Below are 15,520 nucleotides of genomic sequence, written 5' to 3'. Positions count from 1 at the left end.
TCTACTTCTCACTTTCTTTTAAATTAAAAGCATACCGTCCACAACAATTTCTCCTGAGAAGATCGGCAGCCTTATCCTACATTTCTTTATTGCTTGGAGAACAGTTGCTGAAAAATACCTCATTATACAACTCCCTTATCAAAGACATGTGTTCCAGCTGAACTCATGAACTGATCATGAACTCGCTCGTCCCCCACCTCGCAAAAGTCAGGGTCTGACGGACATAAGCTGGCATTCCTCGTGCGGGACTTGGCAGAACATCCTATCGTGTGCAAACATCCATGTCGGTGTAAAAACTAGCATCACAGTGTCTTTCTCGGCTGCAGGTGACAAAATGGGATTCGGAGGGTGCCATGCGGGAGACAGGATATCCTATGTCGGGCCTGAGCATGTAAACTGAGCCCTTAATAGTGTGATCAATCGGAGACGATATAAGATCCTAATGACATTGGCTTGACTGGCGGCGGCACTGAAAGCTGCTGAATCATCTGGCGGATATCAAGTGAACAGGCTGAGACACGCTTTACTGGTGGTTACATGAGAACCGGTGGGATGTGGGGCTTTGGAGAACAACAGAGGGGCCCGGTCGGCTGTTGTAGATTGCACCGTGATCTAAAGCGACACCGCCGCTGAGGACGGCGGCCCCCTCGTAGACCCTTGCAACAGGCAGCCATTTCCATCGTCATGACTCCCATCTGCTGCACCCCCCCCCTGAGACGTCTTACAGCCTCGACGCTGTTCCAAGCACATTACTTATGGAGGGAAAAGGTTGCATGTGGAAGTCTAGAAGGAGAGAGCCATGTGATTTCCGCTTCTATCTCTGCATGCCAAGATCCCGCTACAATATGCTCCCTGATGCAGAGTGTAACGCAAATACATGCACAGCCGTGATGGATATCCAATATGAATCGAGGAACAATCACATCTTAATCACAGTAGCAAACAAGGAGGTTGCCCATGCGCCATACTGACTTGGAACAACATCACCTCACCATATGTCCAAGAATGGACCTATCTAGAATGCATCCGTGTGCCCGGGACCGTAGTCTGCTGTTTGGATGGGATTGGTTAATACTAAATTAAATAAACTAGCCTCCTTTACACTCCTGATCCGACCATACCAACACAAGTCGTGGATACCCAGACAAGTGAGAGAGGGGAAGGGTTCTGAGTGAACTGCTGACGGCGCAGGAGACGGTGATATTGGCACATGTCTCAGACAACGGCAGGCTGTCGTCAGCTCGGCTAATGAGACACTGAGGGGAGGATCTGGAGGAGGGCTCCCAGATCCATGGAGCTGGCGAATGGCTCGCACACACTCAGTGATCCGTCTTCCACAGATCAATCGAGCGGGGCTGAGAGACAGCTAGGCGGAGCAGATCAAACGCAAGGCGTCACAGTGCGGAACAGTTACTCATTCTACCGGATGAAAGCAGACACAATGTCAGCCTCCTTCTTTGGAATTAAAGTAAAGTACAATTAGTACAATGCGTCGGGCAGATGTCTGCGGTATGACCTTATGACACTGTTTTCATGAGAAATGTACATTGAAAACCAAATGCCATTATCCAAAGTGATTCACAGTGAAGCGAGATACATCTGAGATGCATGGAGGAGCAGTTGGTGGTTGGACATCTGGTCTAGGAGCCACAGGTAGTCTTCATCTGGGATCAAACCAGACGGGAGAATACTCAAGCACCAAGGCTGTTATTAGCTTATCACTGCGAAACACACCATCATATTAATGGGATCGCACCAAAACCAAGCAACTCATTTGCATGGAATAATGTTTGATTTGTACTCCATTACAAACCTACAAATACTTCTCCACAACGTTTAATCCTCCATCCTGTTGTCATGTGAACAGATGAAGCCAGAAAAGAAAAAAGATTTACGAGGACGAAACCATTTTGTGTCGTCCGGTCAAATGAATCCAGGGCCCTGAGCCAAGCCCTCTCCAACAGCCCGACATCCAGCAACAATACTGTGGTGTGTTGGCAGGCGAAAAGGCTTGTCCTGAATGGTCTGCACTTCTCCTCCGCCCACTCCCTCTCTCCCTCTCTCTCTCTGCTTCCTCCTCAGTCTCGTTTTTTCTCTCATCGCTACAAGCCTCTCCACTCATGTGTCCATCGGAGGGGGGGGGGGGGGGGGGGGGGCAAGCAAGGGGATGTGGCAGCCCGTCCGAGCTCCCAGACCCCCCACGGTGTCCAGCTCAGGCCGTGCACTATAACTCACCAGATTAGTGGTATACATAGGATGCCCTCAGTCCACAGAGACACTTATCTCCTCTTGAAAACGCGAAACGCCATTAGAGTCAGAAGCTCTACCAGCAGAGTCATTATATACATTAGCTCTAGACTAATGCACACCCACAAGCTAAGCCGCCGAGCGCTTCCTGTGTAAGGTGTAGTAAAGGGAAGCTGTTTTTAACCGCGCCTGTTGCCTGATTCAAGATTTTTTTCTTTCTCCTTTGGGAAGTTCAGACGCCCTCCAGGGCTTCACGCAGCGTGCATATTGCCAAGTCACTGCTCGCCTTGTGTTAACGTACAATGTTTAACTCAGGCATGGGCTGAGGTTAGGAGGTCTGGGAAGGGAGCCGATGGAGAGGGGCCACGGTCTCCATAGCAACCAATGAGAGGAAGCCAATCAGCTGCTCTCTCATCATCAACCGCTCTCCCTGCGTACTTCACTGGCTCAGGGTCGCGGCGTTTTCCAAAAGGTGAGTTTGTTACGATCCCTGGAAGTGACGGGGCATGAAGGCCACCTAATCTAATGGGCTTCATGTAGGGTTGAGAAGGGAGAGGGATGAGAGACAGAGAGTTGGAATTGGGCGCACACGAGCGTGCGTTAAAGTATATGAGGGGGCTTGAGGGGAAGATGGGGGACAGCCAGTGTATGCTGGAAGGCGAAGTGATGACATGCAGTAATGAGGGCTCTTCATGAACCCCCCCCTCCCCCCTCTTCCTCTCCCTCCCTCTCTCTCTCTCGCTCTCCCCGTCTCCATCTCCCAGCCCTCTCCTCCAACTTCTCGATAGCAGATTTGATGCTCTAGTTCCCCATGCCAGGAGCATGGATGGAGTGTGATGGCTCAACCTCAGGGTGAGCTCGGGCAAAATGAAGAGATCTCCCGCCTTCGAGACCTTGCAGCTTGTGGCTGCAGGGATGAACCCGAACTCGGCTGACTAGTTTAACGCTGGCCCAATGGCCGCGCCGGGCTGGAGGAGATAACTTTCCACAGAGCGACTCTGACTTATTAGTGAATGAAGGAGGAAAGGAAAATGATTGAATTACACAGCGGGATGTGGACATGCCAGGCTTCTGGTTGGAACGTTTCCGCGACAAATTCGGGACGTTTATGGTTTACTTTACACATTGATGTTGCATAACATTGAATTAGGGAGAGGGCGTTTTTCCCTTGTTGAGGTGTCCCTGAGCAGAAGGCACCTCACCCTATCAGCTCCCGGCGAGCTGGTAGCCTGTCGCCTTGCTTAGCTGACACCGCCGTCGGTGTGTGAATGTGTGCATGAATGGGTGAATGTTAGGCAATATTGTACAGCACTTTGAGTGCCCACTGGTTAGAAAAGCACTGTATAAATGCAGTCTGTTTACACCAATCCATTTGGAGTGGTCCCACGTGTGATGGCATGGTGAAAGTGCAGTCGATCCGAGCAGATGTAGTCTTCAGAAGACGGGGGAATTGGCTTTGCAGGGCAGGAATAATCCTTCACGTTACGCTGTCATCCCTTGTAATTCACTGAGAACTTGTTTTTTTCCGTGACTGATAAGCCCATGTGTGAGAAAGGCCCATGTGACATACCCCAACGCTTAATCAAGCTGTGACATTAAATACAACCGCTACTTATAACAGAGCCTTGTCCCTCTGATAATACAGCATGAAATTAACTCATTCTGAATGCGGGGCCGTGTTTAAACTCCAATTATCCCCTTTGCGTTACACCAAGACAAGAATATAGGTCATTGTGAAGTAGCAGATGACCTCTCGTCCTTGGTAGTTTCTGTTTTCATAACCACAAGACAAAATCTAAAGACAAAGCTGGCTTAGCCTGGCGTTTCTTAGCTCTACACGGGGTAAAGAGGCAGTGTGGTGGCACGGTGTCATGACCTCACTGTCACATCCTGGAGCACTCCCTGGCTGTCATTGTCACAACTGGCGCAGGTGGTGCTCGATATGGCGGCACTGCTTCCAATTGATGCTGGGAAATAGACAGAGATGTTGGGAAATGGAGAGGGAATGTTGATTCTTCGACTGAAAGTAGACTTTCCCACCTTCCGGCTACCCCTTGCCAAGGCCATTGTATTGTAGTCCAGTCAATTGGGTTTTATAATTGCAAGCCACTTCACTCGTACCAAGATTCAATATATATTGACATATTGACTTGCCACAGGTCCTCTTTGAAGTGCCTGTGGTTTGATACCATTGGGCCAGGTCCTTTCTGATCATCAGAAACGAACAACGATTAGCCCACATGAACGCCTCGGGGCTGTGTGTGTTTGCATGTAAGCTTTTGTTGCATGCGGTGCAGCCCAGTACCAGAGATCGCCGCTAATGCAAAACCACATCCGAGGCAGTGAACCGGCATCGTTATAACCACGGTTGGTGCCCGGCGATGACTCAATAAAGCCCAGGACGCTTGACAGTGCATAACATAAGCCGCGATATCCCCAAGGTGACAAAAGAGCGAGAGAGAGAGAGCTAGAACGCGCAAGAGAGTCATAGAGAGAGCGAGAGAGCCATAGTGAGAGAGAGAGACAGAGTTATAGAGTGAGAGAGTGATAATCGTTTCATGTGAAGCGAAGAAAGGGAAGGTGTAAGGGTACACGCCCCAGCGATAAAATAGTTGAGCAACACACAGGAGACAACAAAGAAAAGGTTGGGCATGGCGGCGGCCACACAACGATTCTATTGGAGGACACAGAAACCCTGGGTGACTTATGAAGTTACCGCACCTGGTTAGTGTGGTAATGCTCGTGCTACTTATTTCATAAGCACCTGAGGGGACGTGACTCAGTGGCGCTTGGCTACCGATAAGACGCGGCTTTAAACAATTTGAGGGATTAGCGGCCCCTCGTTATCACAGTCATGGGCTTTGTGATTCGTGCTAGGACGCTTACTTAACCTCGGCTACGCATAGCGGAGAACGATACACAGACTGACTGGATGTGCGTCGGCGTAGCGGCCTGCGAGGCCGCCTTCCCACCACGGCACAGACGGACAGATTGAAAACCCACCTGTATTTTGACAGCTATAGACAGCGAGTTGAGCTCTTTATCCAGTTCTTTGAGCACAATCAGCTTCTTCAACGTGAGACTGCAGAGCCTGTGGACACACAGAGAGAAGGGAAGGAGAAGAATGGGAAAGAGAGGGATTAGAGAGGAGTGAGTTAGACGCTGTGTAATACATTTCGCTTTTTTTTTTTTTTCACAAGAGGAAATGAGTGCGACTCGTTTAGATGGAGCTGAGAAGCAAGCATGATTGGGATTCCTGGGTTTGTTGCCCGACAGAAAAATAATTACACCTTTATTCTACCTTAGACTGTACTGGGTGTGGCAATGACTAGGTACCCTAGCCGGTAAACAATCAAATTTGATTGAGTCCCATGGGAGGCCAATGGCCCTTGTATCCAGACAATCCCGTTTCTGCTGAGCAGGGGAAAACTGCTTCCCCGATTCCAGATTTTTTAATTCCTTGTGATCAAAATAAACGCATTTATGTCAAAAAAAACAACAACACACAGACCGGTCGTAATGCAATCGACCGTGTTACTCGGAAGCCCTTTCTGCTTGCATGCTGAGGCAGCTTTGAGCAATTCATTGGTAGATATCAATATTAAACAAGACGCATGTACCTCGCCTACAGAAGGAATTATATGCATGTTGGCAGGTTTACAAGGCTATATGACATCATACAGAAGTGGTTTTACTGGGGGAAATGTAAGCAGAATCATCTGTGGTCTAGAGTTAAGAGAGAGGCGGTGTATCGGTTCGGACGGATAAAATATGAATGCACATTGTCAGAGGGGATCTGAAAGATTCTGCTGGCAGAAAGAGGCTCCTCATGAAAGAACAAGAAAAGAGGTGAAGAAGGTCAATCATCTTGAGTCTAAGTGGGGAAAAGAAATAAACCTCTCTCTCTCTCTCTTGTATCTCTCCATGTGTCTGCTTTCTCTCTCTCTTGTATCTCTCCATGTGTCTTCTCTCTCTCTCTCTTGTATCTCTCCATGTGTCCTCTCTCTCTCTCTCTCTCTCTCTCTCTCTCTCTCTCTCTCTCTCTCTCTCTCTCTCTCTCTCTCTCTCTCTCTCTCTCTCTCTCTCTCTCTCTCTCTCTCTCTCTCTCTCTCTCTCTCTCTCTCTCTCTCTCTCTCTCTCTCTCTCTCTCTCTCTCTCTCTCTTCCCCCCCCCCCCCCCCCCCCCCCCCCCCAGAATAGAGGAATGGACAAAGAGGATCCCGTGGGACGCTCACAACTTTTGCCGCACCAGCCCTTCAGAACTTCCTCTGTCCTGACCCACTTTCTGGTGGTCCGGTTGCATTACACTCAGGGTGGGCGGGTGACTGGGTGGGTTGGCTGGTCGGAGCTCTCTGTGGCTGAGCAAACAAACATCTCTCCCTGCTCATCCACTCTGAGAAAGAGAAATGACTGGCATGTCTGCCATCAGTTGGTAATACCCTCCAGTGATCCACGGACACTGGCTGTACTCTGGTGTACTTCATCATCGACGCAATTTATTTAACTATAGTTGCCATGAAAACACACATAAAATATAACAGGTCCGAAACGGTTACTGTGTTCCAGGTTTGATCCGCGGTTAAACACAGCCCTGCAACACGATACCCAGAGCGTAGCAGGAAATCCTACTTTGCATCAGTCATGCAAAGCGGTACGCTGGAAAGGCTGTGCGATTCCAACTCCCTTAATAGCAAAATGTTCTCTAAGCCTATTAAAAAAAAACTCTCAAACTGTGTTTAATGGCTGTTTTGTTTCAGGGTGAAAACGACCCATGAAGGTTTGAATGTTGAACGGCGCAGGTAGTTCTGAGGAAAGTGTAATTACATTGGGTAAGTGCAGCGCTCCACTGTGGCTTATGGGGAAGATGAGTCACCGGAGGAGGAGGAAATGAAGGAGGGAAGGTGACTATTGAGACTGAAGGAGAGAAGGAGCCAGAGAGCAGAACGAGCGAGCGAGAGAGGGCAAGAAAGAGCAGCGAGACAGCGAGCGAGAGAAAGCAACAGCGAAATCCAGAAAAACGGCAGGCGAGGGAGCAAGAGAACGAGAGAGAGAGCGAGAACAAGGGTGATTGATTCACAATGTCTCTATCCCATCCCAGGCTCCCCTGCCCGTCTCTCCCTGCCGACTGGGATTCCCATGTAATTAAAAAAGGATGCAGCCGGCGCCCAAGGGTCACCTAGGGAACCATTTTTCTTCCCTTCCATTTTGTTCCGTGAGACAGTGGGGTTTTATCTCCAGGGTGGCCCGTGAAGCCGTGCTGGGGCCCGAAGTGGGACCCTAGGGGCCGTTTGCATGGCTCTGTGCCACACACACAAACGCACACACACACACGAAAAGGTCCACAGACAAGGTGACAAATTCATTCCACCATTCACGGCGCTTTGGGCAGAGGCATATTACGCTGGGCAGGAGGCAAGTGGATGTGGCGGGGGGGGCTGGCTGACTTCACAAAGCAGTGTGGCTGGTGTCTGCCAGCCTGTTATCCCCTCATTGGTACAGTATTGGTTTGTGCTGCGGAACAGCGAGGCGGACTGCTAATCAATACGTGACTGAAGGCAGTCATTAGCTTTCTCCTCTATATGTGTGGGGTGTGTTGGTGGTGGGTCCGGGCTTTGTTCTACTTGTATTCTGCACGTGCCTCAGCCTCATCGGGGGTCGTTGTTGTTGCAGTCTGGGGTTTATCGACCCACGCCGGTGTTTATATTTCGAGTCAAACTGTCCATTGCACACGACATCGAACACACAGACCGACACGACCGGTGGAAAATCAACACAACGACAACTCGGAAGGCCTTCTCCGTGACGATTACCAAATATGAAGTCACTTTAATCTATGTGGCATCATTAAGACTGCCCTGAGGGGCGGTGTCCGAGCATGTCCGCGTCGAACAACTGTAGCATCCCTAACCGTCAGCTTGACTGTTTTAATTAATTTTGAATGAAACTCTGGCTCTCCGTCACCGACAGGACATTGAGGAAACATAAGGGGAATTAATAAAGGGATTTCAAAGACATGGATGTTGGTTGAATAATTTTCCTGCTCCGTTAGCGAAGCAAAAAAGGTAGAGAAATAAATGAGGGAGTCAAGCCAAGCTAGGACTGTGTGCATCGGTCATTGTACCGCGACGGCTAAGCAGCTCAACAAACCATGGCTGCTGTATTCCACACAGCACCAATAAAAGACATAATCCCCCCCAAAGACACACACACACACACACACACACACTCACCCTAAACATACTCACTCTCTCTCTCTCACACACACACCCTAATCACAGACACAAACACACACACACACCTCACTTATCTGCTGTCCTGCAGCACTTTATTGCGGGCTTATCGGTGAACCAGACATGCAGGTTGACAGAACATCAAACAACCGAGTGCTTAAGAGGAATGCAAAAACAACCTCATCATGGTCTCTGATGAGAGTCTGGTAAAGAGCAGCAAGACATGCATCTCTGTTCAGTTGCCTGGTTTCAAGTCCCATTCTGCTTATGAAACAGAGCTCGGAGAAAGACGTTGGAGAAATGGAGTATTTATTGATAAATGTGACAGACAGTTCATAGTATGTTTTAATTTTGTTTTGAATTGACTGAAGATCCCATGACCTCATGTATGTTTACCATTTGAATTTTTCCTGTTTTCATGTTATTGCTTTGTTTTGTCCACCATGGTGAATGTGGTAAATGTTCATGAATAAAACAATTTAAAAATAAAGAATATAGAGACTTGGTAGTCGACAAAAGGCATTATCCGACAAGCCAAACATCCACAATATAGGCGTACAACCTCAACTTCTGCATCCACATGAAGGAGGCCTGATGAGGCAGAATATATTGCACTCCTCCTGTGGTTGAAAAAATATCAGACTCAAGCCATTTTTATCTGATGGGAGTTATTGTTATGGAAACAAGGGCCCAGGCTCAACCAGATTAGCTGGCGATGGGGGTCAGGCCACTCAGTATAATACACAAGTAAAAATAGCGAGGTAAACGCGCTCAATGCATTCACAACCATGACCTTGCTGAGGTCGCAGAGCGAGACCGTTCAATTAGCAGGATAGAGATGGCTAGCGTGTTGCTTTCGCCTGTGTGTTGCTCGGAAAACATGAAAGAAAAGGAGAGGCAAGCCAACTGAATAGAGACATATATCCGTCTCTAAATGGAAGCACAGAATCTAAGGATTAGTTAGAACTGAATCATGAAGAACATGCTGTTTTCTCTGCAGGCTCAGCTCTCATTTAAAACCTCCACACACACAAAATCAATGTGTGCAAGGTATTTGTATAATTAAAGGGAGAATCTGTGTTTAAAACCCACAAAATAAACGAGAACACAAAGCACACCGCAGGGACCGAATGCCAGTGAGGTGTAAAGGGTTCCTGTTGGAGCTACTGTTGTATGAGACATATGCCGCTCGCTGCCTACCACTACTGCGGGCCAAAATCCTCCATGCTTATCTCCGTTCTGTAAACAGAAAAGTAATCAGGCAGACAACTCAAACAGACACGGGGCAAATATTTGGTTAAAGATAAGAGCTGACCCACGAGTGTGACCTACCACAACTTTCAACTCTATAAAAAGTTATATTGTAAAAGTGATAAGCTTCCGTTTTGCACGCCGACAGGGTTGTGAAATATGGCCTGCCTTGTAAAAGTGAGAGTGTACGACTGAATTGTGCAATGTGTCAAATCCCTGTCACCTAAAAGTCAGATCTACCCCACTGTTATTGACATGACTTAGGCATTGGAGGAAACCAGACGCATTGTGGGTGGTGGATTAGAGGTTGGATGTCAAGAGCAGAGGCGTTCATCGCCCACCCGGCGAATGATCAATTCCACTTGCCTCGGTCTGACACAATATTCTTCTGTTCTCGGGTTTGGCACTTTTAGCCATCTCAGGGCAGGGACCACTCACAGGTGTAGTTGGAGAGAACCGCTCCTCCCATCCACCACCAACTCCATCGTCCAGACCTTCTGAGGAACAGGCTACAGGCTCTGTATTTTAATTTGGCAGGATTTGAAACCAGCTCTCCACTGCCAGAGTCATGGCTTTAAATCTAAAAATAAAATGGGGAAGCGAGGGACCTGACCCGACCAAATGGAAGACGCAACATGATTTATAAAGTTCAGATTACCCCCTCTCATATCCGGCCTTGTTTTGGTAATAATTAGTTCTGCGTTATTTATAGTCACAACTGTACCGTTGTTGATGACAGACACACATACACAAGTAGATAAATGATTCAATCAGGAACTTGATAAACAATCAAGCCTTGATTATTTTGCATCCGTTTTTTGGATTAAGGACAATTTCCTTTTTTTCCTCACAGTATTTTTGTGGTTATAAATATCTGTTCATCACACAATCAATCTTTTTCTTGATATCTTCACCTTGTTTGTTTGCAATTATGCTACGAAATACGTCCCCATTGTGATCATCCGTACTTGAAATGTATCTGTTAACAAGAAAAACAGCGAACAACGGTATTGCCAGAATCCATCCAATAAAGCAGCTTCATAATCATGCCTTTCATCAGTGTACCCTTTTCTACAATAGGATACATACAGCTAGCTTTCATCCTCGGTGACAAAGACCCATTGTTGTGTTCCACGAATTGGGGCGACATGAGCCCCAATTAATTGAATGCATGCTTCTGTTAAGAAAGGCACACAGCGGGGACAGAGAGCGCCTCTTCAAGTTATTATTCATCCAGATATGAGCGCTATCCGTCATCGGGATAACAAGGCTCCACCGGGCTAAGTGACAACTGGCAGAACCCCGGCCTCTCCTGACCTTTCCCACCAGAGCCATTAGTTCTGCCCCCGCTGCCAAGCAAAGGGCTTTTGCTAGTCCTGCTTCAGCTACAGTTACAGCACAAACCCAAGCCGATAAAGGGGTTTAATGGGGAATAGAACAGATTCAAAAGCAGACTGAGGTACAGTATAGTATATATACACACATTCATCTGCTAAAATATATTGTTGATGTTCAACTCTACAATTAAGGACGTAATACTAATTTACGGTCAGGCAAGGCTGACCTTTTCGGCACTGTTAATTAGTTTGTGGGAGGCAGATTAAAGCATGGATAATTGATTCGCTCTATAGCTAGTCACGCCACTGCCGTTACACATACTGGTGTCTGAATGGCGCACACCCTCTGCTAAGGCGAGACTGAAACGCTTTAAGCACCAGAACAGTTTCTAGTCTTCACAGGCGCATTCTGAACAGAATACTGCCCTGGTATCGGGAGGAAAGCAACACACGCACAAAAAAACTCAACTAAACACTGGGCAGCCCAAACAAAAACTCTCTGTTGCAACTTTTCCCCCTGCTCAGCATTCTAGATGATGTTTTGCCAGCTCCGTACCCTCGGATCAGTGCACAGCAATAGTCAGAGGCACAAAGCGGGGTGGTGGAAGATGGAGAATGAGTGACGCAACCCGGAGCTGAATTAAAAAAAGGGCCTATTTTTGGCGTGTAGCGGGTTTGGCACACTAAAAGGGGAAAGAATAAAAGCTTTCAAAAGTATGCTTTCATTCCTCTCCATACACGCACTACCCTTGTTACTTCTGAATGCACTGCCTATGTTATCGCGGCCCTACGGTCGCAAGCATGGTGTGATCCCTGGATAGAAACACCTCAACGTCGTGACCAGCATGAGCTTCAGAAAGACTGCAGTCGATGTCTGACACAGAGGGCTTTTACAGGGGCTATACCCCTTTTAAAGCCCACTCTGAATATAGCAACAGTACTCCATTTCACTGAACAACACCATTGACACGTTCATGTCTAGCAACACCAAATTATCTAAATACAGCGTTTCCCGCTTCTATAAAAGCAGACGCCTCTGAATATTTTAGTGCCTTACAGGAAAAGAAACCAAAAGGGAGCGTCTATTCATGGCTAAAACCATCCCTGCGTCCCTTTGTTGTTCTCATCTAAATCCAGAGAGCTTACAACGGCATCGAGAGGCAAGTGTGATTGCGATGAGCCCGGGACAGACAGGGACAAGTACCCAGAGATTAGGAAGGAGGCCGGTGATTCGGGAGCCCGTTCATTAAAAATGTTCAATCCAATCGTCGTTATGAGCGACGAAGACTAATCCACGAGATTGAAGGGATCGGTCCCGAGTAAGTTCAGTGGGATGCACCAGAAGATTAGTCTGCACTTAGCCAGCCACGCAGAATCGATTTTAACTGCCCAATATTTCTGGTCATCGGTGGCAGATGGCCACATGTTGGGTGGGTTTTAATTCCCTTCTCAAGGATGTGGAGCGAGAGGAGGGGGGGCCTCTGACCGGGGATGGAATAAGGGGGCGGGATTGGCATCTCTTTCTAAAATCTGGATGTCCAATTGGGATGTCCAACATTTGTGTTTTTTCACTGTAGTTAAATACATAACACACACACACACACACACACACACGTTAGGTAATTTCATTGGGGACGTTCGAAACAAGAACATCGCTTTACATCAGCCTCTGCAGTTACAGTGACAAGCATCAGATTAGCTACGATTGAATTACCAGGGCAGCAGGCAGTATGCACTCAAATGGGGGTCATAATATTAACGTAGCACAGTCCCTTCGGTGCATATATATATATATACGTATGTCTCTGACTTCCGTGTACTACATCACTGCCAGGCGAGAGATGGGTTTTCTCGGAGGCCAGCTGGCGCACGGAGGATCGCGGCAACAAAGGGTCATGGAGGCAGAGGAGAGGACGAGTCGTCCATCAGGTACCAACATACGCTGAGGGATTCTCGCAGGATATGTGAGGCAGATAAACCAGTAGGCATTTCTCCGCCAGGCAAAAGAGAAAGACACCATGGCTGCACCTAGCCCGAGCCATATATTACTCATGTGAATTATGGTCCGTGCTGTGCACGCTGATCTCCACCGCCCCTCCAGAGCCAGATTCATCCCTGGCTGCTGTGGGGATTACCATTTACCAGTGCATTTCATGGAACAGGGAGCCGGTGTCGAAAGCAGGGAACTCAGCTGGAGTGTCTCATTTTATTTATATTTTGGAGCAGGACCTATGTCCCTTCTTAGAGAAATCCAATCTCGAAACGGGCGGACTTCATTTCTATCTGTCAAGTGTGAACCGCAGAGTTCTAACCATTAACACATGCTTGCTATGAGGTGGTCTTTGAGCAGCCCTTCAAAACATTCTTTTGGATAAAGGAAGGTGTTGGCGATACGTCTTTGAATACTAGTGGGAGGCCAGAGTGAGTGAGCTCAGCGTTACAAAGAGGAGCCAGGCAGCACTTAAAGTGGTACAAATCCCATTCATTTGAGGTGCAACAACGCATACATATTCAAAAACAATTTCATTATCACATTGAAACTACAGAGAACGCAATGCAATAACGCATAGATATATAACAACGTATATATAACAACGCATACATGTGCAACAACGCATGTATATTCAAATACAATTTCCTTGTGACATTGAAACTAAAGAGAATGCAAGCCGGTCAATACACCGTTTCTGAATGGTTGGCTGACAGAAATCCCACTGGAAACAGTGAACAGCAAGAACACAGATGTATTCCTGGGTGTAGAATGAACTCTCAGCGTTGTGGACCTCCGTTGACCCCAACTGATCTTGATGATGAAACTGCATTCAAAACAGCTTCATGTTGGGCCAATTGGTTCTTGTTGTGATTGCAAAATATGCCAATACTCAAAGAATGGGAACAATCCCATGCATGCAGCGGCCCACCCTACATGATTTCTGAGAAACATCAAGACGGCAATGGTGTTGGTGACAACAACAAACACGCTAATTCAGACGCCATGAAACAAAGTATTTTGCTTTTCATAGATGACAAGCCCACTTATCAAGCACATCATTACACCTTCAAATGAAGAGAAGGGTGCCAAGTCCAGCAGATAATAACGAGGGAATGCATTGGAGAATATATATCGAGAAATACAAGTAGAAAATTAAGTAGATTATTAAACGTCTAATAGAATTAGACGTTTAATAATCGAAGGAGAGTATTACGCTCTCTTTTAATAGTGAATGATTAATTGAACAATGGCAGAGGTCTTGTAGTGATGAGAATTATATGTTAAGAAAACAATTGCCTCAAGTTTGGTGGACTTCCAGTCCCAAACATTGGTGTTGGTGAGGATTGAAGATGACCAGCAGGAACAGATGTTCAATAGACCTCAGGGTTTTTTCTAGAAAAAAAAGTAGCAGGGAGCAGACCCCTGCGCAAAGCCGAGGGAGCAACGCGACCGAGGCGGGGGATGGTGTGTAAGGGGGGTCTCCCCCTTCCACGGTGCGAAGCCTTTGAAAAAATAATGATTAAATGGTACATTCTGAGGCTATCTTAGAGAGAAATTCTAGCTCTTGTGGTCATCCTGAAAAACTAAAATACTATCAACTTTTGGTAGACTTGTACAACTTTACCCTGTAAATAAACACGACAAATTTCAAAAATATTGGCTAAACTTTTAAGTAGGACAAATCACAACAGCAGCCGTCTGTTCCTGAGACTGCCCCAACGGCTCACTGCCTTGTCAAAATCAAATTGATCAATTGCAGGCCCCTCAATACTGATCCTGAGGAGGTGGTTCAGGGTAGCGTTAGTCATGGTAGACCTCCTGTGCCATGCCTCTATAGAACAAGTTTTGGGGCTCTAGAGTCAATAATGGCGACGCTATAGAAATGTTACTATTGTTGTCGTTTTCAGTTTTGCACTTTGCAGACGGTCCCTAAGCTCGCGGCTGAAAGCCGACTGCTCGTAGAAGCCAATGCAATTCAGTTTTGCACTTTGCAGACGGTCCCTAAGCTCGCGGCTGAAAGCCGACTGCTCGTAGAAGCCAATGCAATTCACCGTTCGCTAAAGACGGCTCGTTTGGATGAAAACTATGTTGTAGCTGGTTCTCTGGGTTACTACACTTTTATTGGGCTAATTCGGCCGTGCAGCTGCCATTTAGTTCCCTGCTACCAGGGAACCCTGTTCGACTGTTCGACTGTTCGTTTTCCTCTCGCAAAACTCTTTATCAACACTATTTCTGTCGTTCATTGAAACCGCTTTGTGCAGAGAGAACTGGAATGGTCTTGTATACTTGCTTAGCATCTTAGCGCCTAGACCAAAAACCCATTCAAATACATAGTAGCTAGCTAGCTAGCTAGCTGCTAATAACTTCAACGTTAGCATGTCGACTCGGTCTGGGAAACTCCAATTCGGATCGGAATATTTTTGGAGTAATTATAAGTTATTATATAAATTATATATTATATAA

At 47.0% G+C, this 15,520-nt stretch overlaps 1 protein-coding gene across 2 annotated transcripts in view; it reads right to left on the bottom strand.

The window, feature by feature from the left end:
• LOC115560304 (phosphofurin acidic cluster sorting protein 2) overlaps positions 1-15,520 on the bottom strand; it is a 49,785-nt gene that overhangs the window by 25,531 nt on the left and 8,734 nt on the right. For both annotated transcript variants that reach the window (XM_030379682.1, XM_030379683.1), the window contains exon 2: positions 5,251-5,338. In XM_030379682.1, the coding sequence (XP_030235542.1) occupies positions 5,251-5,338 (88 nt within the window). The remainder of the gene's footprint in view (positions 1-5,250; positions 5,339-15,520) is intronic.

The sequence above is a fragment of the Gadus morhua genome, chromosome 15, assembly GCF_902167405.1.
Source record: "Gadus morhua chromosome 15, gadMor3.0, whole genome shotgun sequence".
NCBI lineage: Eukaryota > Metazoa > Chordata > Actinopteri > Gadiformes > Gadidae > Gadus > Gadus morhua.
Note: the sequence above shows the minus strand (reverse complement) of the source record. Positions and strands in the feature narration are given on the sequence as shown.